The sequence below is a fragment of the Pteropus medius genome, unplaced genomic scaffold (assembly GCF_902729225.1).
Source record: "Pteropus medius unplaced genomic scaffold, Ma_sr-lr_union100, whole genome shotgun sequence".
Taxonomy (NCBI): Eukaryota; Metazoa; Chordata; class Mammalia; order Chiroptera; family Pteropodidae; genus Pteropus; species Pteropus medius.
The window spans coordinates 25,799,468-25,825,607 of NW_024355205.1; the positions used below are offsets into that span (position 1 = coordinate 25,799,468).

Consider the following 26,140-nt stretch of genomic DNA (forward strand, 5'->3'; position numbering starts at 1 on the left):
CAAGGGACACAGAATGAAGACTAGGAGAGAATCATGTCACATGATCTAAAGAAGTCAATAGAATCAGATGTTATAGAGAGATCAAGTAAGATAAAGACTGAAAAGTATCTATTGGACATGGCAACAAAGAGGTCATTTTTGCCTTGGTGAAAACAGGGTCTGTAGATTATGTGAAGATAGAAGCCAGTTGGTAGCATGAGCTGATAAACAGCATTTCTAGTAAATTGTAGAAACATATCTTCAAGAAATAACCTTTAAAGTTCTATGATCAGTTCAATTTGGTCCTAAGTTATTTCATGTGTGATTTTTTTGGGTGAATAATGAAGGACAGCAATTAGATAGTTTTGCCTAAATTGTTTATTCAAGGTAACCAGCTTGATTGCTTTGCATTATTCTGATTCTGAAATAATTAATACCAGTTTAGTATTGTATACATACAATACCTTTCCCAAAGAGTTGCTTCTCTTCAGGAACCCTTCATAGTATCATTTTGATCTGACCCCATTTACTGGATTTTTCTCAGCAGTATACAATGAGGAGTGATATAATTTATTCATTCAATAAATATTTATTGTGCCTTGCTTTATGCCAGGCACCATATTTAGATGTTTGGGCTTTATCAGAATACAACAGGTAAAAACTCTTTCCCTGGTAGCATTTGTATTTTAGAGACATATAGGAAGTGATTTAGATTATTTTTAAACATGGTCATTGAGCTGGACTATAGAATGATATCCGTAACACAAAGAGATACATATCAAAGATTGAATTAGAAATTTCAGTTCCTAGTTCTGCTACCTTGTTGTTTAAATCTTAGTAATGTCTATTCGTAAGGTATATGAATGTCTAATCACTATGTTGTACACCTGAAACTAGTGTAATATTGTATGTCAACTATAATTGAAAAAAAAATAAAAAATATTTTAAAAAGTCTAGCACACCGGATCACTCCAAATATTGAATTTTATAGAATAAAAAAAGTATGTATAAGCACTTTTTAAAATAAAAATTTTATATAAAATATGGGAATGATGAGATCAACATCATCATCATCATCATCACTATATAACTAACTATAAGATCACATTAGCCACCATAATCACCATAATGACTCATTTTTATATGATGTAGGTATATATAGTCAGGGATAGGTTCATAGAGCAATTTATACCCTTGAATGAGGTGCAAAAAATATTAGCTTTTATTTGGGAGACAATACCCTATGACACTAGATTGCATACTAGCTGAATTAAGGATATAAACTGTCATTTACCAGTTGGACTTGTGAGAATGTGTTGTCTGTGGTTGGGACCCTACTAGATTCATGGGTTTCGCTTTGGAAATTTCTTTCTTTTTTGGGGGGTGGGGTGGGGCAAGGCAACCCTTGGTTGACCTCACAGATTACAAGGAATTTATCAACTTACAATCCCTTATTTTTTTTTTATTTTTTACGCCTACAGCACCTGGTCTTCCTAGGTGGTCTCTTATCCAAGTATTAACGAGGCCTGACCCTGCTTAGCTTCCGAGATCAGACGGGATCGGACTTGTTCAGGGTAGCATGGCCGTAGACTGATGCTTTGGGAAATTCTTAAAGGGCAAAACCACAATATGGAATATGGAAGAGACGTAGAATGGTTTGGCTTGATTTTTCTTATTTTGATACTTTAAAACTTACGTGTTATGAATTGTGTAAAACCGTCACCAAACTTGAGGCCAGTTTTCTTTAATATTGCATCCCATTCAAACAGTTAAAAATGGCCTTTTGTGCTATTTTAATTATCCTATCTGTTTTAATCTTCCAGATCATAAGGCCTATGGAGTCTCTTCCCCGAAAGACCATAAAGTAGTCACAGCAATAGAATATCAAGGTAGAGTACCTTATTGATTCTCATAGACTATGTTGTTGAAATGATCATGAGTATGACACATATGATGTTATCTTTCTATTTATCTGGACGCTCTGCCTCACCTCACACCAATTCTTCTGCCTAAAATGCTGCTGCTTGTCGTTTCCACCTTGAGAACTCTTTCTCTAAGCCCTCAGTAGAAAGTTTGGATGAAAGACTTGATATACAAAAAAATGGTCTCTTATTAAGTAAATTATCTGCAACGAAGCAAATCTAATTTGCGAAACTGGGAGACGAAGACCTCGCAAACTTTCCAGCCGGCTAGACATGGTAAATGGAAATTAACATTGCAAACCCCACTCTATTTAATGTATTTTAAGAAGACATTAATATAACTTATTTTGGGGTGCCATTCTGTTATTTATTTTGGCTTCTTAAAATATTTATAAGGAGGAATTGGTATTTAATGAATGTAAAATTTCAGTTTTGCAAGATGAAAAAGTTCTGGAGATTGGTTGCCCAACAATGTGAGTGAACATACTTAACACTACTGAACTATCCAGTTAAAAATCATTAAGGTGATAAGTTTTAAGTATATTACTGCAATTTAAAAAAAAAAATTAAGACTAATAAACAAGGAAAAAATTTATAAGGGCTTTTATAAATTTACTTCAAATATTGTATCAAATGGTTTTCCAAAGGATCTTTTATCTAGAACACAATAATACTAGGCACATAGGAATTTGACTATTTCTTAAATGTGATGCTTGTTTAGGCCAGAGATTGTAAACTTTTAAGAAACAATTCCTGAATGTCTGATCTTTCTTCTTCAGGTAATGTCTTAGGTTCTTGAAGTTGGAGTGAGATAGGTTTGAAGGAAAAAGACAAAGATTAAAGAATAGGGCTGCGGTGGGGAAGAATTAAATGAATTAGTATTTAACCAGTGTTTACAATAGTGCCTAGCACATATAGTGTTACATTATCTTATTCATTAAAAATATGCTATAATAAGAGTCAGCCCGTCATTTAAAAATGATAAATCACTCAATAATAAATTATCAAATAATTATTTAGGTTAATCAAGTTCTTTTAAGACCTGATATTTTACATGATTAAGCTAATAAAACATTCTTTATCCTGATATAGTTTTAAATTGGAAGAAATGGGAAGAGGAAATTAATGATAAGGAGTAATTTGGGACTATGAGCATGCTTATAGGGAAGATAAATAGGGCTGGACAAGATGCCAAAGAGACTGGAAAGGCCAAACAAGTGAGCACAGTGAGAGGAAAAGATGCGTCAGGATGTCCATTAGGGACACAGGAAGTGAAGTTAATTTCTCTTACTGTTCACTTTCCTAGAGGTTCTTTCTGTTGGGTCCGACTAGATACCATGGACATACATCACTGCTCTGCCCCCACCCCTCCCCTCCAAGCCTTATGCTTTGATACTGAATTAGGATGCCAAAATTATATTCTTCAGTCTTACATTAATTACTTTAAAAAAAATTATTGTGGGGAAATTCTCATAACATAAAACCTACCATATAGTGAACAATTCAGTAGTATTTAGTACATTCACAATGTTGTGCAACTACCATCTCTGTCTAGTTCCAAAACATGTCCATCACTCCAGACCAAAACGCAGTACCATTTACATTACTTTTCAATGTGTGTTTTGTTTTTAATATAGAAAGTCCTTGTATAATTTATTGCAATCAAATGTTACTCGTACTTATTCCCAAATAAGCCTTTTTTGGTGTTTGTTTTATCTCTGCTTCTTTTATTAAGATTTACATTTTGGTTCTATTTTATATGTACTCCAATCACCCCAACTTGGCTCACTAGCAAACAAAAATAAATTTCTATCTTCTTCCATTTTAGTTTTAGGATATTTTATGCAGTAATTTAATTTTAGTTAAAGTCCAAAATATTTTATGATTTGCATATGTGTGTTCCACCAATTCATTTATTTTTTTTTTGTCTCCTGTCTCTCTGATGTTAATAAATCGTAATTAGTTCCTTCTTTTTAGTACACTGTTCTATATCACCTCCCATAGTGGTGCCAACAGCAGACTGAAATGAAGGCAGCTCTGCCAGCCTTATAAATTATATGAGCAACCTTATGCAGGGAGAGTCCAACCCCAGAGCTGTCATTCAGAGTTTCACAGAATACTTTTCTTCACAGAAGTAATTTTTGGTAATTCTTCAGAACTGCTTTGGTAGTATCAATTCTCTCCTGGCATTGTGTAAGATTTTGATGATTTTTAACTTGAGCACAGAGAATAAAATCAAAAGATAGCAGTACAGAACCCTAGAAGAATTAAAATTCACAGTGATTCTATGTGATTCCTAAATGTGACTATTTTGCTACAGGCAAAATAGCGGTTGCTAATGCTTTTTCTAAACAAAGAATTATCTTTTCTCAGTCCAAATAAAACATAATGTTGGCAAAGAAATAATCATCTTAATAGAACGACTTGGTGTTTGTTTCTGTTTCAATATGCCTTATTTTGAGAAAATATGATTTATCTATTATTTTCTTTGCTGTCTCAAACAGAAGTAACATTTTAGTGCAAATTTGAATGATTTTTAGGTAAATTTGTGATGGTGTAAAATGTGGATTTTTATTATATCAGGGCAAGCTTACAAATACAACTAAGAGAAGTTACTCATGGATGAAATTAATAAGGACCATTTATGGAGCACGTACTATTTGCAAAGTACCATGTGCACCCAAGTACATAAATGCATCATCTCTCTTAATTCATACAACTTTGTGAGATGCGTACCGTCATTTTTTTCATTTTACGGATGCGAATGTAATGTTCAAAAAAAGTTAAGTAATTTGTGCAATATCACACACTTAGTCTATGACACAGATCTAACTTCAAAGCCTGTACTTGAAAGTACTATATTATGGCAAAATAACTCCTAGCACTAGATGCAAAATTACGCTGGCCCCACGTGTTGAACTTTGGCTAAGAGAGAGAGTCATGGCAGTTAGCTTCTAAGTACAATTGGTTCTTTATCCTCAGATATTGACCGCATGATTCCAGCGGACTTACTCACAGTTCTGGTGGTCAAGGTATTGTCACCTTAGGATGTAAGAACTGGCTAATTTCTTGCTTTAGAACACTCCCAAAGAACTGTATGGTGAATTCTAAATTCTAATTCTAAGGTATTCTAATTTGAATTCTAAGGCATTCTAATTCCTTCTTTTAAGTCTGTGCTCAAATGTCACCATCTAAATGCAGTGAACCGATTACCCTCTTTTTTTATATTGCGCCCCTGTTCCCCAGCACTCAATCCAAACCTCCTATACTCTGACATACCCTATTTCCATATCACTCATCTCCCAACATATTATAGAGTCACTTTATGATGTTTCTTGTGTGCCTGACTCCCCCTGTAAACTGTAAGATCCGAAAGGGCAGAGATCTTTGTTTCGCTCACTGATATAGCTCAAGAACAATGCTGGACACACAGTAAGTACTAAATATATTTTGGACAAATTGCATAGAACATTTCTCCACATTTTACATCTTCAGTGTGAGTGAGGCTGGAGTAGAATCACTGTATTTAGGAAAATCATTGGTTACATTTTCGAATATAATTTCTGAAGAAGTTTTCCATAAAGCAAGGAGGACACAAATGAGGAAGAATTCACCGAGGGGTGTGTGTGTGTATGTGTATGTGTGTGTGTGTGTGTGTGTCTAGTTAAATATGTAAAACAATGTGATTATGTGAGTATAAATTTATTCCTAAAACCTAGGAGTATAGTCTAAAAATGAATGTGGGTGTGTGTTTAATTGTTGGAAACTCAACAAAATACGGGAAGGAAACCTATCTAAAACTCAAGACTCCGGAAAGTCACCACCCATTCTCCTTAATCAACAGAACAGAACTGCGTTTCCTCAGACAAGTCCCTCAGCCCACATTGGTCTTTGTAGCATAAATGTAAACACATCTGTAAAATGATGTCTCTTCGTAATGTAAAACCTGCTTTTAAAACTTTAGGCATCTTTAAAAACAACTTTAGGGGTTTTTTTCCCCCCATGCCTTCTTTGTCCTACTTTCTATTTTTCATTATCTTTTATTCTATTTCTAGATTTCTAGCCATATGTATGGAACTAAAAAAAATTAGAAACTACATATAAGAAAAAGAAAAATCATAATTCTATCACAGAAAAATCACCACTGAATTAACATTTTCATACATATTTATACAGGCTTTTTGTCCATACCTATTGTGTATATTTTTAATAAAACCTGGGATATTTTAAGTATTACTCTCTACCATATGACATAAATTACTGAATTCTCTTTTAAAAATGTCATTAAATCTGCTTAACATTAAAATCAGAAATTATATTTGAAAGAAGTTTTACATAATTTCTCTTCTAGTCAAAGATACTGTGCTTTTTGGTCAAACTGTATGCATTGTGGGGAAAAAAAATTTCAGAAATATGAAGTTCACACTCTGGAGAGCCTGGCTGAACTATACTTTAAAAATATTTAGAACTGGAGGTTTTCATTTGGCATCTTGAGGCAGTTGGCAGTTAGGCGCTGGGTTCCCCTGCCCCCATTCAATCATCTTGTTTGGACAGTGCAAATAGGAGTTTCCTTCAGAGGTTCCAGGAATGATATAACTAGAGTAAATTTCTTATAATAAAGTGACCTTAGTCAGCAACATTGAGGAAATTAAGCTCGATGCCAAGATTAAATCTTTTAATAATTATCTGGATTGAAGTAAGAGGTAGGAGTCAACGATTTATTAGAAGACCATATTGGGTTTGTCTTAATGTATTCGTAGAGAGGGTTATCAAAGAGGGGATCTGAGTGAGACTGTAGCATGTTGAGGGAATGTTTGTGGGTTTCCATAGCATGTCCTGGGCTGTACTAAGTGCCTTTCTTAGGAACTAAGCATGAAGCACCCTCTGCTTACCTTCCTGACACTCATCACATCAGACTGGAATTATATTATCTTTTTGCCTCTTTCTTTCTGACTATAAAATCTTCAAAGACTGATACTGGAAAGAATAAGATAATAATAATTAATAATTAATCATAATTAACCACAGCTGCCATTTTAAAGTACTTACTATGCATATGTTATTATATTTGAGAACTCACAAGAATTCTATGAGATACTATCTTATTTTACAGATGGTAACTGAAGCTCAAGAACTAGGGAAAGTAGCATAGAGTCACACAATTATTATGTGGAAGAGCTATCATGCTTTCAGTTCATCTTTGGGTTAAGCCAACAAGGTACCTGTCGAGGTAATTTCTGAGTGAATGGATGAATGAATGAATGAATGAATAGAAATATAAAGAAATAACTTAAGGATGTTAAAAATTCATTCATTCAGTAAAATATAATTTCGGAGGGACAATTAGCATTAAGTAAGTATTTTTGTTGTTTCTAGAGGTTATTTTAGCCTGTAAATACCCGAAGAGGACCATTGCCTTCAGATTAGAGTGGAAGAAACTAGGGCAGAGTGTCTCCTTCGTCTACTATCAACAAGCTCTTCAAGGTAAGAAGCTGCAGACTTGATGAGGTCAGAGCAAGAAACAAACACCAAGTACAGCTCGCATCCTTTTATTTACAAATGGAACAGGACATGGCTGATTACTGAAACTATGCGTTTTTGTAAGTGTGAGGTGAAACCAACAGTGAGTGACTGAGATGTAGAACTCAACCACAAAAACAGAGAACAGAAAACAAATGCTGGTGAATACCACTGAGACCCTGGACATTTTCTCAGTTCAGTCCTAGAGGATGCAAAATGCAATTAATTGTTCTTACTGGCCTGGTAGATTAAATTCTCAAGAGAAAGAAAAGAGAAAGGGGAGGAGTTGGGATGGAGGGCCACTGCTCAGTTATAATAACTTCAGCCTATTTCCACATATCCATCTAGAAAGTTAGGCCACCACTGAGAAGCTTAGGGAGAGTAAATACAACTATGTTTAACCATTGCATTATTTATTTATTTTTATTTGTTTTTCATTTTTTCTCCTCCCTATTTTTCGTATTGAATATGTGATGAACTTTTAATTTAAAGTGTTGATAATGATGGATGAAATGCTATGATGTCTTGGATTTTCTTCAAAATAATTCATTGGTTAGAGATACAAATGAAATAAGACAGGCCATGCATCGATGACTATTAGCTGGGTATATTGAGGTTCATTTTACTGTACTAATTTTGTGTTTGTTTAAAATTTTCCATTACAAATATTTTAAAAGTTGGAAATGTAATTTAACAAGTATAAACATGTTATCATTTTAAAATACTATGCATTACTTTAAGTTCAAAGTAATAAACAAGTAAACAAATGTTTAAAGTTCTTATAAAACTTCAAATATCTTTCTGGTTCTTATCTGTCAAAATAAGGCTACAGACTTCAGTGTGCTCATAGCACAGCTGTCTTTACTTAAATGTTCTACTGTTACCATTTCTGACACCTGAAAGTTATACAGAACGCTATTTCAATTCTGTGTATATTACTATCAAAAACTAACCAAAAGAATGTTTTTAAGACCACCCTCACCTTTTCTTTCTGGCAATGTCATGTGGACCACTACACAGCACATAAACTTACTATTCCAGCTAGTTAAACTAGGCTCTCCATATCTTTGGAAGACAGGAGTATTTTTATACGCATATTAGAAGGAGGTCAGACAGGAATGAGGTTTGAATTCTTTAAAATAAAATATGGGAATGTAGAACTGAATATTCTTTTGTAAACAGTATGTTATTATTTTTTAAAAAAAATTGAAACAGCAGCACCCATATACAACTTTTAAGTTTTTACATTGAGTTTATTAATAGGAAAATAAATGCTTTGGTTACTGAATGAAGTGACTTGAGAAAGGTAGTATACAGAAAGGAACTTGCATTATTAACATCATTGTCTTCTTTTTCTAAAAGGTGATTTTAAAGATCGAGCTGAGCTGATCGATTTCAGTATACGGATCAAAAATGTTACAAGACGTGATGCCGGGAAATATCGTTGTGAAATTAGTGCTCCGTCTGAACAAGGCCAAAACCTGGAAGAGGATACGGTCACCCTAGAAGTATTAGGTAACGGGCTTGTGTCTGTGCACTATACTGTTCCCCGCCCCACCCCCGTTCCCCAACGCTGGAGCAGCTCAGGGTCCCAGTCCATTATGGAGACCGCCAGCATCACCTTCCCATCACCTTTCCCGCAAAGTCTGTCTCACTTCACCTCATTGGGCTGCTGAAATTTTACTATTACTAATTCAGTATCTGTTTTCATTTAAGATTGAGGTAAATCTTAATTGTCTTACATTGTACCTAGGGAGTAATTTTTCCAAGAGTCTATTTTGCAATAATTGTCAGCATATGTAGTATTTTTCCTACCACACAAAATATTATCACATGAGATAATATAAAAGCAGTAAAATGAACATGTAGACCAGGAGAAATATTAGAAATTATTTGAGAAAGAAAGGAAATTAGCATTTATTGTGCAGCTAGTATGTGTGAGCCCTTTCACATATGTAATTTTACTTAATCTTCACAGACAACCCGATTTTCACAAGTGAGGAAATATAAGTTAAATAATTTTCCCAGAGTTCAACAGCTAGTGAGTGTTTGGACCAGGATTAGGATCCCAATGGGGTTAACTCCAAAGCCAGAATGTTTAGTTTCTGTAAGAACCACTGAGAGTCGCAGCTCGTGATGACACTTGGTGCCGGAACATGATCTTTGCTCCTTCATAGATGTCAGTATAAACTACCAAGTAAAGGAAATAAAATAACTTCTCTTCCTTTTCATATGTAGTCTAGGCTTTTTCTAAAATACTAGTGATGAGCTACTATTGAAGAAATTTAGTTCAGAAGGCCTTGCAGGAGATTCAGCTGGTGTGTTCGTTTTCTATTGCTACATAACAGATGATCACGAACTTAGCAGCCTGAAACGGCACCCATTTATTTGTTCACAATTCTGCAAATCAGAAGGCCAGCATGACGTGGCAGGGTTCCCTGCTTAGGGTTTTATGAGGCTGAAATCAAGGCATCGGCTGGGCAGGCACTGGGGGAAAATCTACTGACAAGCTCTTTCTTGTCATCGGCAGATTTCAGTCCTTTTTCGTAGTAGAACTGAAGTCCCCATTCCCTGCTGGCTATGAGCTGGGGGACCACACTTGGCTCCTAGAGCCACCGCATTCTTTGCCATGTGGCTCTCTCCATCTTAATTTCAACAAAAGAATGTCTTATCTTTCTTTGACTCTGACTCTCTCATTTTCCCTTTTGTGATCAGCCAGAGAAAACCACTTTTAAAGGTATCATTGTTTAGGGCAGTCCATCTATTTAAGCTCCCTATCTAACGACAGTGGATTTGGAGCCTTAATTATATCTCCAAAAATCTCTTATAGTACCTACATTAGTGTTTGATGGGATGAGAGAAAGTGTATATATACCTGGGGGACCATCTTAGAATTCTGCCAACCACTTCGAATTCTGGGTTTTCCTGGATTTGAGTCACTGTATAAAGTCTGGTTTACTTTACAAATCCTTGGGACCAGAATAACTCTAACTCAAGCATTCTTTAGTTTGGCCAATGCTATGCAGATAGGATTTTAGTTTGAGTACTAGTCTTGAAAAATATACTCAGGTTTGACTTCTTTTGAATATAGTTGGTAATAAAACATTAAAACCTTCGGTGAGGTTTATTTCTGTTCAATTTGTTGTTATTTCATTGACAAAATTAAAATAGCATTCCCCATTGTGTAAATGAATGATTTTGCTGAATAAAGTCTTTAAAAAAATTGATGAGGAAAAAAGAAGTAGAGATTGTTTATCCAAGAGGATAAGCAATTATATTAGCTAACATATGCTTGCTATTATAACAAAAACACTCAGTGAGTGGCTTAATGTAATAGAAGTTTCCTTCTTGTGTAAGTAAAGTCTGAATAGCTGGGACAGAGATAGTAGTGGTGGAGCTGTATTACTCTGCTTTATGAAATCATTATAGACCCAACTAACATAGGTCTGACATCTTTAATGGCTTTCTGAGGTCACCATGGTTGTCGACACCTACTTGGTCATGGGAGGGGGTGGGTAGTAAATGAAGGGAGAATTACACAGGAGGCTTTTATGGCTCAGTCCTAGAAATGCCATCTATCACTTTTCCCCACATTTCATTGGCCAAAACCATGCATAGGCCCCCGTCCAGCGGCAGGAGAGCTGGCAAACGTGGTCTAGCCGTGTGCCCATGAAGAAGAGAAACGAGTCTCTTGAACAAATAGCCAGTCTCTATCACAGGTGTCCGATCAGTCCATCTTTACCTGTTAAAATCCTTGTTTAGCTTATAAATAACCAATACCGTTTGGCTTCCATCCCTCAGTGGCTCCGGCAGTTCCATCATGTGAAGTACCCAATTCTGCTCTGAGTGGAACTGTGGTGGAGCTGCGATGTCAAGACAGAGAAGGGAATCCAGCCCCTGAATACACGTGGTTTAAGGATGGCATCCGTTTGTCAGGGAATCCTAAACTTGGCTCCCAAAGCACCAACAGCTCATACACAATAAATACAAAATCTGGAACTCTGGTAAGGTCATTTCAAGCATTGGCCTAATAACTGTCTTGCATTTGGAGAAAAAAAAAAAAGTTATTGGAACTAAAATGATAGAGAATAGAAGGCTGGAACTATTGCTTGTTACATGGCGAGAAGAGTGGGCAGCAGGAAAAATGGTGGTCTGTGCACAGAGCAGTGATTGAGAGTGGCTGCAGGAGGTGGGAAGACAGTACAGAACCGAGCCGAACACACAAGGATCTGCATGTTTACCTGAGACAGACCAAGTCCAATTCATGATTCAGGGTCAGGCAGTTCACTACAGCTGCCTTCCTGGTCTAGAAAGGTACAAAGTGCAGTCTCGTAGTCACAATGTCAGGGAAATGCATAAAAACAGTCTTGGGGATGTCCTGACCCCAGTGCCAGCCACCTGAGAACAGTGACTATCTCCAACCTATGATGAGCTGTCTGTGTCATTAAACTTTTTCCATGGCTAGAAGATCAACAGTTGACACTGTGACTTGAGTATCTATTATTTTAGATTTAGTCCAGATTTTCTGATTGTTTACCCCTTAAAAATATCTAATTGAAAAACTTTTCTGGAATACTGACAGAAACCTATAAATAGCTCCCTAAGTTTAATGACGTTTAAAAATAAAAATAAGTTTACTTTTTTGTCTTGACTTTTCAGGCTAGAGGCGGAAGCAAAAAAAAACAAACATTAAGCCTGAGTCGTTTTCTTTTATTTGAAGTAATATAACATGTCAGTTTTTAACTGTCTGATTTTCATTAATGCTGAATCACTACCACAACCATTATCAAAAAAATCTTAAAGGCATGTTGATAATAATTTAATGAATTTTAAAAGGAAAGTATAATGTTTCATTCCTTCAATCTACAAGCACATGATAACATTTAAAAACTAGATCTTCTGGTAAATAACAAAGTGTATTGATAAAGTGGCTAAATAATGAAGCATATTGATGGATGCGGCTACTGCTTGAAGAATGCCACGCTCTGGCCCTCTCTGTGTCAACAGGCTCTGTCAGCAGGTCCGAGCGATTTTACACTGAGAAATTGGGTAGAAAACCTGCCGTCACACTTTCCTATATTTACTTTTCAAATTTGTTTTTTCTTGGAGCAGGTGATAAAAGCCCCAAGGCAAGTCCGAAATGGTATAGATTCACTTTCCTCCATCAGCCTCAGTCCTTGAAATATATCTCGTGATGTCAAGGGAATGCACCAAGGCATAGCTAGGATGGGTTCTTTCCTGAGAAACGAGCAACTGACAAAGGCTCCAGTGTAAGGATGACAATGACATCCTCTCAATTACCCGTTATGATGTGCTGGAAGATCATTGTTTTCATCTAACTTATTGTGTATAAATAGCTTTGGCCTTGAACTCATGGTGGATATTTTAAAAATATTCTGGCTTTTGGGGGAGTGAGAGATGATTCCATAAAGTTAAAATAAATGAGGAAAAGCTTTAATCCCGATATATGGAAGTATACAGAAAGGGGAAGTATGTGAGTAGCGGGTAAAAAAGAGTGAGAGAGGAAAAGGAGTTCATAAATCAAAACTTTGGCTATTTTTAGGAACATGTGTTGCAGGAGGATCACAGGTAGTGAGAAGGTTCTCCTTAGAGGTTCTTGGCTCTCATGAATGGGGTCATCAGTGACCACTGTGCTATTAGGGTCTGACAGGAGGATAGTGAAGTGATGGTTCTGAGCACCCCTCTTACTTGGCAGGGTCCTGGAAGGGTCTCTTAGGGTGTTAGGACCCACTGCATTCATTCTCTTTTTCCCTCTCTCTCCCTTCCTGTCTTCCTGCCTTCCCTTCTTCCTTTCAGTCTTCTTTTCTGTGTTTCTACCTCCCTCCCTTCCTAACTTCCTTCCTTCCAGAACTTTCCCAAGGGGATAAAGCTACTAACAAGTATGAAGCCTATTATATCAGTCTCACCTTTCCATTGCTTCAGCAGGGCATAGAAGGAGCAAGAGTTGGACTTAATGTTTTCAGAATTTTCAAAAATTCTATGACCAATAGAATTTATAATTCCATAAGCTACATCAATTACGATTTCCTAGGCATTACATTACTTCCTGGTAATTATTTGCCTCTTTAGAGGAAGGGTTAATGTTTGCTGCTGCAGTGAACTCACTTCACTTCCAAATGGCATTTCGTAGGGGAATTAGAAATACCTAGAATACTTAATAGTACAATGTGCTATAAACTTTCTAAAATACCCACTGCCTTCTTAACTGTACTACGTTCACAGTATCACACACAAAAAAGACACTTCTCAATAAGTCTTTTTCTGTCAAATAAAAAAAGCAGACCTAGCTATCTACTCCTTGAAGGCATGGAAGATTTTTGAATTCATGGTAAAGATATACAGTCTAAGTCATTGAAAAGGAAAGACCAACTTAATGCTAAAATTCAAGGGACATGGTTATTTTAGGAGACTACTCGTAAAATACTTGCTTAAAAAATACATTTTTTTTTCCTCCTCCACAAATAGCAATTTAACACAGTTTCAAAACTGGACAGTGGAGAATATTCCTGTGAAGCCCGTAATTCCGTTGGATATCGCCGGTGTCCTGGGAAACGAATGCAAGTAGGTAAGCATGAAATACCGGGAGAAACAAATGGTTTGCAATTAGGATGCACAGGTTTACAGGTGGAAGGGGTGAGGGGTAGGAAAGTGCTGAGTGATTGGAAGGATAAACTGGAAGGAATGTTTAAAACTAGCTTGACAGAAAGTGCTGCAAAGAGCAAAGACGCTTTTTAAATCTATCTCCCAAACAAGTATAATACTTCACAAAGTTTTGAATTTTTCAAATTATTGTTTTGAAACTATGCTCATCTGAGTGATCTTCCAAACAAAAGTAAGAGTCTCATAAATTACTCAGGGTCAAGGACTCCGTATGGGAGTTTGGATTCCAGCTCTGTCACTTACCAGCTACATACTCTTGGGCAAATTGTTTGACCTCTGTGCCTCAGTCTCCCCAAAATGGCAGTAGTAATATACCATCCTCATAGAGTTGTTATGAAGATGAAAATAATCTTCATAGTGAACAGTGTTGGCATACTGTGACCACTACATAAGTATTGACTATTTTACTTGCTATCAGGTTATTATTGTTAATTTTGTTGATCCCTTGAAATACTATGCTTACACTTATTGCAGAATTTCTTCTCAAAAAAGACATGTTGACTATCTTTATGGATTTAGGTTGTTATAAAAGGTTGCTGCCATATATTATGTTATACAAAATAAGCTTCTTAGAAACCAATAAAATTGGTGCTCAAGAATATTTTCAGATTATGTGAGTTCGGAGCAAACTTCTTTTTCATTTTATTGTTAATAATTTTGTTTAATTTTTCCTTGCGTGAAAGCCATGTGTTTTGAAAATGGTTCTATAATAGAGAGAGATGAGCTGAGATGGTACCCAGGGGCTAAAGGTCACTCAGGAGGGCTGTACCCTGAAGTCGAATTCTGAGAGCTCCCCTTGGTTGAGAAGCTTGTCCTCAGTTTGGTGGGGTCAGAAATTCATTTTTTCAATGTGCTTAGAGGTATGCAGATATGTGTGCAGTAATATGTATTATTTATGCACAGTTAAACACTTAGTGTTACTTTTAAAGAAAATATAATCTTACTAGACCTGAAGATATCCTAAAATATAAAGTATTCAATAACATATTCTAATTTCTACAAGTAATTTCAAATTTCTGTTTTTTTTTTTTTTTAAAATTCTGGGAGACATGCTATCTACCAAATTCATTCAAGTGTTGACAGTTATAGTCAAACATAAGCATTTGATTAAATTATCAGAAACTATCTCAATGATGCTCTGGAGTTATTAGAAGAATTCATCAGAACCTGTTTAAAGATTAACACATTAATCCAGCGTTTTCCTGACTTCATTTACTCACATACTATCCTCGTGGTTTTTACCATAACCTTGTACCCCCTCATTATTATTATCAATTATTTTTCTCTAAACGGCCATGTTTAATTTTAAGGCCTAATTTAGCCTCATCTTAAGAAATACTATCTGTGATGTCATGGTTTTGACATTTTAGTTAACGTGCATTTTTCCTAGCACACAGTAAATAAATATATAACAAGTAAAATTTATAGTTTCTGTTTTGCTAATAGTACTACTTTAAATATGATTTCTACAAATCTAGCCTTTCTGGGTATAGGTTAGCTTAAAAGTTAAAATTAGTTTGTTTAATGCTCATCCATTGATCCTAGGTGTTTAATGCCTTTGCTTTGGAATTTACACTTTTTGAAATATATAAGAATTGATGAAATCTCATGTTCAATTTTCTTCGTGAATTATCACTAATAACTTGTAACCAAAAGCAGAATCTGTTAAGTGTCCTAAAGAAGTTCTTTTTGAAGTATAGAAAGAAAGTAGACCATGGGTTTGCTAATGATCACAAGAAGGCCCCACTCACGCATGGCATTTTAGCAGTTTGATTCTTTTCCTTTTCGTTAAAATAGGGGTGCCTTCTTTTTACAGTAACATTTCTTTTTTTTTTTTTAAAGAAAGAATGCAAAGTATTTTTACACATGTTGTTACATTTCCTCTTCCTATGTGACTTGGTCACTATCTAACAGTAAATGACAAATGGGATGAAACAACTTACCTCTAACTTACAAGTCTCTAGCTTCCATTCGCTGAAGAAAATAAAATAAAATTTATATCATGACTTAGCACTTACATGGAAAGAGTTTTTTTTGTTTTTTTTTTTTTTTGGCTATATAGCCTTTAGGTTGAATCCTTCATAAATGTCAAATTCATTGACAAAGTACAGGACGGTTTTTTTGTCATAAAATGGCCTTTAGGTTGAACCCTTCATAAATGTCAAATTCATTGAGTACTACAAAGAAAATAGGTACAGTTTGGTTCTCAGGAGTTTCATTTAGTTATTAATTTAATTTGCCTTAGATTGTGATTATTGTGAATTTTTTTCCCTCTCTGCTATTTTTTATGCAAGTAAATAAATAGCTGATCTCGTTGACCTTCCAATGCTCAAGCAAATGTGAACTGAGATTATACCAAGCAATAGTCAATGTTTTCTGCTCTGGTCAAATTACTTAGCCTTTCAAAAAATTTGTTGTGTTTTCTTTAAAAAAAATCAGTTAATATTTCAAATTTTTTAGGAAAAAATTTGGAGACCAAAAGTTTTTATGAAAAGCAGACTCACATGATGTTTCTAAAAGTATCTTTTCCTCAATACACAGTGCTTTAAAATATGTAAAACTACTGTTGAGAAAGATAATACCTAATATTTTCTCCAAATTATGTAGTAATATGCTAATTAGTACTTGCTTTTAAAAACGAGGTTCCTTTGAGGAATTGCTCCTTTAAAAAGCACAGGTAACTAACATGTTAATCAATACATAGGAAGTATCTAAATGACAGAAGAGTGTGGCTTATGAAATCCTTATGGACAAGATTGAGAAATGTGATCCAAATTAAATATTTACATGGATTCACGCATAGCTGGATCTCACACTCAGAGAATGCTAATAAATCACATGTATGAAGGGAGGTTTTAAATGTATTTAATAGCCTGTTACATAGTTCTTTCCCTAACAAAGTCATGTTCATCATTTTATTAATGACTTGAATGAAAGTGTTTTTGATGCTATTTCCAATTGCAGAAATATTAACCTTGGAAGATTAATAATCTATTTCTTGGGTAACAATCAGTATCTGAAAAACCTTCACAAGGTGGTAACATGGTAGTGATTTCAAACTTGGATCCAAAAAATCCATTTGTGTTAGGTTAGAGGAAAGATGACTTAATAGCAACAAGAAAAACTTCAATTTAATTCATATAAAATTTAATGGAATGACAGTTTAATGATACATATGTAACGGTATATATGTACACACACAAGGCCATATAATTCAAGAAGGAAGATGTTTCTGACACTTTATTGAACAACAGTGGCATAGGCTTTCTCTGGGGTTGAATGAGTTTTCCATCATTTGTAAAATTGACACAGATAATGATATAGAAGAATTTTAAGCAAAACTTGGAGTGGGGGTCGTAGTAGAATACCTGAGCTCACTGAACTTCGAAGATCACTTCCAGTCTGATATTTAATCCAATGAATAATTATATCTCCAGATGAATGCAAGAGAAATACTATACATTTTATTTCTGATCCATAGAACTTTTAAAAATTTAACTTTAGTTCTGTTAATATTTTCAATCAATTTTGATTCATATCCTGGAAGCGAGTGAGTTGAACAGGCTTCAAAAGCATGAAAGTATCCATGTTTATGGTATAACTGCAAATGGGAGCTTTTTTGAACTTTTTCAGTTTAATGACTACGCCTCTCCATCTATTTGACCTGAATTCATGCGTGACCTGAATTCCTGATTTTGCATTCTAGATGATCTCAACATAAGTGGCATCATAGCAGCTGTAGTAGCTGTGGCTTTAGTAATTTCCATTTGTGGCTTTGGTGTGTGCTATGCTCAGAGGAAAGGCTACTTTTCAAGTAAGTGACTTTCACCTTTCTTTGCTAGACAACTTCTTGTGGAAATAGAGTTTTTTTCATGAGATATCGTTTCTCTTAAGATGTTCTAACAAACTCTGGAGAATATTTTTCATTGCTTTTTTCCGCAGTAGGAAATATCCAAGATGACACACAGGTGACTCAAGCACCTTAGCATATAGGGAAGAAAGGCAGAGCTGCCTCAGCCTTGTATTCCAGAGGATACCACAGAGTATGAGAGAGGTACCCTGGAGAGGCATAGTGCAGCAATACTAAGAGATAGTCAACACAGGTGGATCTTTATAGTACATGTACATGTATTTAAGATCCTTTTAAGTTTGGAATTCTATATCTCAAATGATAAATTGATTTCTAGTTTTATGATAAGAAATTTCATTGAAATAAATCAACGAAATGTTTTATCAGTGTAAAACAGTGGAATGTGGAATTTAGCACAACTGTATTTAGAAGATAATTGTTCAATGGAAAGTAGATACCTATTATATTAACGTTGCTGCTGAACAAGGTTTTTAGTTCTTTAGGTTTAGACCTCTTGTTACTCTAAACCTATGTTTGGTGATAAGTTTGATGTAAATGAGTGAGACTTAAAAATAATCTGTTTTATTGTCTTAATGCATGTCTTTTCTCCCAGTCTTTAAAATTATCTGAAAGTTCAAAAGCTGCAGAACTCCATCAAGTCCGTTGGGAATAATGCATAAAGTAGAATTTGTTAATGGAATAAAACAATATTAAATAAATTTACGACAAGTTTTAGACCGGCTGTTTTACAATGAACACTGATTTTGGAATTTAGGTTTAAAAAATTTTTTTATACTAAAAACTTAAATTTAAAAGAGGTTTCTAATAATACCTATGATTAAATATTAAGTGTCATAAAATGTTTTCATGAACATGGTTTCAAAGATATTCCCTATAATTAAAGATAATGGCTCTGTGAATTAGTAATAGTTGTTATTTTGTATGGCTCGCCAATCTAGTTCAGGATAATTTTATGAACAGAATCTGGTTGAGTCCCCCTGCTGGTCATAAGTGAAAGTACAGACAGATAAGATTGTTCAAAATTCTTATCATCTTTATTATCTCTACTTGCAAAGAATATATGAGCATTTTTACTGAAAACTTGGTAAATGAATTTTTCTTAAAATACTGAAATAAAGGTTGAATAGTAGTTCATTAGCTAAAATGTTACTTCCATTTTCATCTGGTAGAAAAATCTATCTAAGAGAACCATTTTCATAAGCTTGCATTTTGGGCGGGGGTTGGCAAACTACAACCTGTGGACCAAATTTAGCCTCCTACCTGTTTTTTATGACACATGAGCTAAGAATGGTTTCCACAGATGAACATTTGCAATCTATTAGGTAGTAAGGAATACTAACTTTGAACTCCAATTAACAGAAATGTTATCCTCTAGCCAGATAATTCCATTCTTATTAGTAGACCTGTACTATAAGACTTAGATTATTATTATATTTTTTATTTTATCAATAAAACTTATTTGGAAGTTTGTTTTCTCTCTTGTTATATAATAAACTACATAGTATCCTCAATTTTTCCTCTTGACTCACAAAACCTAAAAGATTTCCCATGTGGCCCTTTATAGAAAAAGTTTGCCAACCTTTGATTTAGAAGGTAGAAATGTCAGCAAGTGAGAACCAAGATTGAGAAACAAGAAATTAAGCTTAACTCTGTTTTTATATGACTCTATATCTTTCAATATTAACTCTTGCATTAATGATATATACTTATTCTTTTGTAGAAGAAACCTCCTTCCAGTAAGTATACTTTTTTTAAATGCATGCCTTTTTTTCCATAGCAACTAATTCTCTGTTCATCATCTGTTTAAAGTCAAAAGTGGGAAGCTGAGTTATTTGTGAAGGTTTTCAATCATGTGGGAAGTGACTAAATTTCATCAAGAATTACATCCCACCTCATGCCTGCCTATTTGTCAATGATATTTAATTATCTAGGAGAGAAATATAGTCACTAATTTGACTTTGTAGGCATTTCCATAGTACTACTTTGAAAAATATAATTTGCTGTAATTGGCTAAATTGAAATCTTTCAAATAAAATGTTGCTTAAGTCATTTTTACGTTGATTAAACACCGATTCTGTGCCCAGCAGTGTCCTAGAGACTAGCGATACAGCAGTGAAGAAAACAGGTTAAAAATCTTTCTGCTTTATGAAGCTTACATTCTAGTAGAGAAAGGTGGAAGGTAAACAAATACGTAAACTCCACAGTATGTCAGATTGTGATAAGTATAATGGAGAGAAATAAAGCAAGTAAGAGAAGAGAGAATGCATGGGGTAGGAGTGGAGGTTCTCCTTGTAAATGGGGTGGTTGGGGAGAGCCTCACTGATGATGTGATTTAGAGAAAGACCTGAAGGAGCCAAGGGAGCAAGTCATGCAGATATCCATGAGACGAGTTTTCAAGCCTAGAGGAGAGAACAGGTAGAGAGGTCTTGAGGCCAGGCATTGCCAAGAGTATCTGAGGAACATCAAAGGGACCAGTGTAGCTGGGACAGAGTGAGAACAGCAGAGGAGAAGATGAATGCACAAAAACGGCAGGGGCCAGAGTAAATGGAACCCCTTCTAGGCAGTTGTGAGGAGTTGGGCTTTGGTTCTGAGTAAGATGGGAAGTCATTGGAGGACTTCGAGCAGAAAAGCAGCAGCATCTTACTTAATTCTAGAAACTCACACTGGCTGCTCTGTTGAGAATAAACTATAAGGTGAAAAAGGGCGAGGAAGCGGGAAGACCAGTTAGGAGGCCGGCCACTCAGTGATCTAGACAAGTGATCTGTGGTATTAGAGATGTTGAGAAGTGATAGGATTCTCAATGTTTTTAACAATTTGCTGATTGACTGAATGTGGGCTTCGAGAACAAGAGAAATCCAGGGCAGCTCTAAAGCTGTGAGAAGGATGGAGTTACCATTTACTTACTAAGTGTATAAGATTTCAGGAGAAGTAGGTTCGAGAGTGCTGGTGGGGGTAGGTGGAGAGGACTGGAGTATTTGGGAATTTTAACATCTGAGATGCCTGTTAATTAGACTTCCAAGAACGGAGAGATAGATAGTCAGTAGGTAACTGAATGTATGAATCTGGAGTTTGGGGAAACATCTTAACTAGAGTTAGAAATTTAGGAGTCATTGATGCATGAGATCTGGATGAGATCACCAAAGTCCCTAGTTTATGTGTACTTGATTTGTGACTGTCCTTGTACATACGAAAATGGCAGACCCAACTTTGAGTTGATGGGCATTACTTTCTATTTTCAGCTGGCTTCAGATACTTTGTCATCTCCCAGGTCCTTTGAAGACTTAGCTGCCATTTATTCCTATTCCCAGACTTGCTGCTCAATGCTGGTCTTTTCTTTCCATGGAAAAATGAAATTTGAGATTATAATCTCAAATTTTCAAACTATTAAATGTTATTAAATTGATAAATTAAAAGTTAGTAAGTCTCTGTTTTGCATGTTCCACGAAAATCTTTAGGATACTAGCCCTAGGCTACAATTAGATACACAGGACTTCACACACATTGATATTTTGTTGCATGGCTTTCTCCGTAAATATTGTCTATAAATGTAAGAAACTCAGGACTGCTGATTTTTTTTTTTGTACCTGGCTGAGATCAATGTTCTTCTTCCTGCTGAGAAAGTGTATGGAGGTAACCTTAACTGAAAGAGGATATGTTGGAAGTGATAATGTAGTAAATATTGTTTTTTATTTTCCACAAACAGGAAGAGTGGTTCTGCATCTAAAAGCACTACAATGAGTGAAAATGTGAGTATTTTTAAAGCATATTTATAAAATGGATGTTTTTAGGGAATAGGGCAAGGAAATGAAGTAATTGTACAGAAGTGATGGGTTTTCACTTATAATGTACTTTGTACGAGTGTCTACCACTGGTCTTTAGGAGGAGCTAAATGAACGTTAGCTTCCATTCCCTCTCTGGGATGGCATAATAAAGTCGGCCAGCATTTGTAGAGCAAGGCGGCTTTACCATTCCATTATTTTTTCTCATGATGTTTTCTCTTATTAGTCAGCCTCTTAGTATCATTAGGTCTGGCATTTTCAGCTCCGTTTTATAGATGAGGAAATTAATATACAAGTTCTCGAGGGTTTATAGTAGCCCAGCTCCCACCTAGGTACCTTGATTTTTGTCAGCTGGACCAAGCAGATTGCTTCTGCAGACCGCTTCTGCAGACCGGGATGCCAGGACTGTCCTTTGGTTCTTCAAAGCACTTAAACATTTTCGGAACAGGGTTATCTTCTGCTCTTGCTGAAAGGAGTGTCTCAGAAATCCTTGAAAAGATGCAGTTATTATCTAGATCAGATGGTTGAGGGAACAAAGTTTAGACATTTGAACCCTGCCGTACTTTTGCATTTGTAAACCCTACAGTGAAGCTGTAAATACCATAATTGCTCAGATTATGTAGCTCTTTGGATGGATATTCAACCTTCTAGATTATTTTTCAGGAATATAGTTGGGAGTGGGGTTCCAATTTTTTTAAAGGCCTAAGCCTTTTCTTGAGAAGTGGGGTGCAGGTTCTCTGAATCCCTTAGCAGAGATTCTCTTAAATTTCCTTTTACTACAGTGGGATGAGGCATGACATCAATAATTTAAACATTTAACTGATTCTGATGGACCCCGATGTTGATCCACATACTGCTTTATAGAGTTTTTTCTGTCAAAAACTTAAAAAATTGTCTACTTCAGGTTCTGTCACAGGAGTCACTTTATTTTCCAGTTTACTACACTGAAAGCATTTTATTCTTTAATTAGCAGATAAGCAATATGTAATTCCACAATTGTGGAAAATACTCCTAGAATGTGGAATAAAATAATCTCGTCCCACCAGTGAGAAACACTTTGTGGATGAGTCCAAAGAACTTTTCCTTTTTCTTTATTTGCCTCTGTTGCTCTCATCAGTTGAGAGCTAGAGTCTCCAACTTTGTTTTGCCATAGAATAGGGCTTCTCACCCTTGGCTCTACTGACGTCTTATATTTCATATGTAAGAATTTATGTAAGAAATGACAATTTCTTATAATTCTTATATAATGAAGTCTTATAATTCCACATAACTCTTTGTTGTGGGGGACTTTGTTTGTGTCCTGTGCATTGGAGAAGACTTAGCAGCACCCCTCACCACTTGCTACCCACTAGGTACCAGTAGATTACCCCTAGCAAACAAGATTTTCCCTGCTCTAGTTCCCACTCCTAATTCTTTACTCTGTAGGCAAAGTTTCAAAGACTGTGTCTCCTAGTATTTAATCATTTAACTCCCCATAGAATAGATTTAAATATAAGCTGGTTTGTACCTGTAAGATTCCCATAGCGGATATAGCTTTATGCTCATAAGATATATATATTTCTTTAATTATAAATTAATACATTATATTTCAACTTGGTTTTTTCTTTCTTTTCCTAGGATTTCAAGCATACAAAATCCTTTATAATTTAAAAGAATTCCACCTTTGAGATACACCAAAACCACAGTTGTTACACAAGTTATTAAAAGATTATAAAACTCTGCTTTGTCTTACATTTACAAAGAGGTTCATGGCAAGATGAAATTGGTATTTCATTATAACTTTTATGACTGCTAAATCACTTGAAATTGTTATTTTAAACAAATAGTTGTGTCAGCACCTAAAATATAATCTGGCTTCTTGTGTCTGGACTAAGTTAAAAGAAACAAAATACTCTGTAACATTCTGAGGTTTGTGAAATGTTAATGTCCTAACTTCTAGAGAAAGTTATTAAAATATACCATATATTCATTGTGAAATTAATCCACAGAACATGCAAATGTAAACCGCAAGCACCCTCTGTGCAAGAGTCTGATTTAGAGGGTTCAGAAAATACTCTGACAGATGCAAAAGGAAACTGGTCTCATTTCCACCCAAATCCTCTTTTCTCCCCTAATACAATCCTTATTCTGCTGCTCATTTATCATGAATATATCCCCAGGAGGGAGGTAGCGGGAGTGGGTCTTATGCCCAAGGATTTGCACCTCGTGTTTACTTCCATTTCTGAGAACCAAAAACAACATGAAGAAAAATACCTAACGACCAGAGCTCACTCACCTGGCGTGTGCCATTGATTTCTTCATTAAACATAATTTTGAGAGTCAAACCCAAGTGTCTTATTTTACGCCCAGAGCTGCTTGTTTCTTTTTCCTATCCCTAAGACCACTTTGTAGAGGATCAGTTGACCTTGACATCAGAACTGGCCCCTGGAGCCTACATACAGAACCCTGCAGATCCCCTTCCCTTCAGGATGCTAACTTCACATCTCTAAAAATCATGCAGGGAAATCCTGGACTAGGCCAAGTTCCTTGCTCTCATCATCAGTGTATTGTCAATTCTGCTGATCACAAAGCCGGGGATACGAAGGAGAGGAGTGGCTGTCTGACAAGTAAGATGAGTCGGAGGAGTTCACTGTGACTCCCTGCCTTGGCATCCTTCTTGCTTCAAAGAGGAGAAACAGTGGCTGAAATGAAAAAGGTCTAATCATCTGGGGTCTCCACTGATTAATCACAAGGGCCTCCAGCTAGTGTAACAGAGTGAAAATTCCAATGGTCAGTTTAATAGTAACGTCAGTTAGTCCATGTTAAAAGAATAATTATCTATAACTTGTTTTGATTATTCACATTAAAAACAAAATATGTTTAGGGCATTTCTAGTTTTGGGCAAATCTGGATGGTAAGGTCACTTGCTACCTTTGACAACTTTGAACATGGTTAAGCTGCTTTTAAAAGAGTCTATTCTTTCTGGCCAATAGGCAAAGCAAATTCTCAGGATTCGCTGGACAAATGGATTAAGCACTCACTGAGTATCTAACCTGTGCCTGGACACCAGGTCACTGGGAAGACTTCTATTGTCAGGCTGCCCCCGCACACTTGTCTGTGGCATTGAATGCTTCTCACCAGTCCCCTTCAAACACTTTCTGTAAAGGGTTGGATAGTAGGAATTTTAAGTCACACAAGCCATATGGTCCTTTATAACTATTCAACTCTGCCATTGTAGCACAGAAGTGGCCACACATGAGTGGTCATGTTTGTGTTCTAATAAAACTTTATTTACAAAACAAGTCACGACAGGATTTGGCTACATTCAGTTTCCCAACTCCTGATGGTGAAGCATGGAAAAAAAAACCAAAAAACAAAACTGTAAGGTTTGTAGAAATTATGCTTAATGTTACCCATCCTTTGATTTGCTTTGTTTGGGGTAATGCTTTCTTCTTTCATTACCAAGTGCCAAGGGGATATATGAGTCTCAAAGATGCCTCTTTAAACATAGCTACCAACATGCAAGATCAAATGCACTATAAATGACAAGTCCATTTTGGGGGGGAAAAATAAGCAGTGCCTTAGCTCTACGAATAGATGAAAAGGTTCTAAGCCACACAGGCTAGAGGATTCACCTTATGCAGTGTTAGCATCTAACACTTTATGTCAAATATTACATATTATCTTAAAATATTGTATACAGCTAAATAAAAATCGTGTGAAGAATGCTTTCTCACAAAGGATAGAGTACTGAGCACTCACTTTCCAATTATTAAAAGTATATCCACCTGTGTCTGAGCTTGCGTGTTTTTTTTTTTTCTTCAATTGCTTTTATTTGAAGGACTTCAGTAGCGATTGGTAAAATCTCATTATAATTTTTAGAGCATTTGATTTTATTTTTCTACAGTGAAGTTGTGCTGTAGGATTCGGGCTCTAGAATCCTTAATAGCAAGTTTTGTTTTGTTTTAATTATTATCGTTGCTGTTGTATGTAGGTTTAATTTATTTTTAGTTGAAAGTTTAACCTAACTGTATCTGGAACAAGTGGTTGTTTTTCAATACAGCTTTGCAAAAAAAAATCCTTTATCTCGCAGATGGTTTTATTAAAGTTTACATTAATAAAAATAGCTGAACTTGTTAAACTTTTTAAACAGTGCAGGGGAAGAGTCATCGACCTATTGTTCAGTAAAATCCAGGAAACTACACCCTCTTACCATCTGTAGCTACAGGGCTAGCTCTTTAGCTGCTTGAGATTAGAATCTCATCTCTCAATCTGGATGCCTGCCAACCTCTCAAACACTGAAAAAAAAAATGCTCTGAAAATAAAAAGGCCACAGGTATTTATTGAACACTTTATGTCAGAGTGGGGGCAGATGGAGAAGAGGGTGTATAAAATCTCAGCTCAACGAT

At 35.6% G+C, this 26,140-nt stretch overlaps 1 protein-coding gene and 1 pseudogene across 1 annotated transcript in view; one reads left to right on the forward strand and one right to left on the reverse strand.

Annotated features, from left to right (window-relative positions):
* The window catches only part of JAM2 (junctional adhesion molecule 2), a 51,641-nt gene extending 27,565 nt beyond the window's left edge, over positions 1-24,076 (forward strand). The window contains exons 2-10 of the mRNA XM_039857260.1: positions 1,803-1,868; positions 7,278-7,385; positions 8,784-8,936; positions 11,223-11,425; positions 13,908-14,007; positions 17,809-17,916; positions 19,694-19,709; positions 21,677-21,719; positions 23,370-24,076. Of these exons, the coding sequence (XP_039713194.1) occupies positions 1,803-1,868; positions 7,278-7,385; positions 8,784-8,936; positions 11,223-11,425; positions 13,908-14,007; positions 17,809-17,916; positions 19,694-19,709; positions 21,677-21,719; positions 23,370-23,402 (830 nt within the window). The 3' untranslated portion in view covers positions 23,403-24,076. The remainder of the gene's footprint in view (positions 1-1,802; positions 1,869-7,277; positions 7,386-8,783; positions 8,937-11,222; positions 11,426-13,907; positions 14,008-17,808; positions 17,917-19,693; positions 19,710-21,676; positions 21,720-23,369) is intronic.
* On the reverse strand, positions 1,452-1,570 carry LOC120599080 (uncharacterized; annotated as a pseudogene).
* Positions 24,077-26,140: the final 2,064 nt, after the last annotated feature.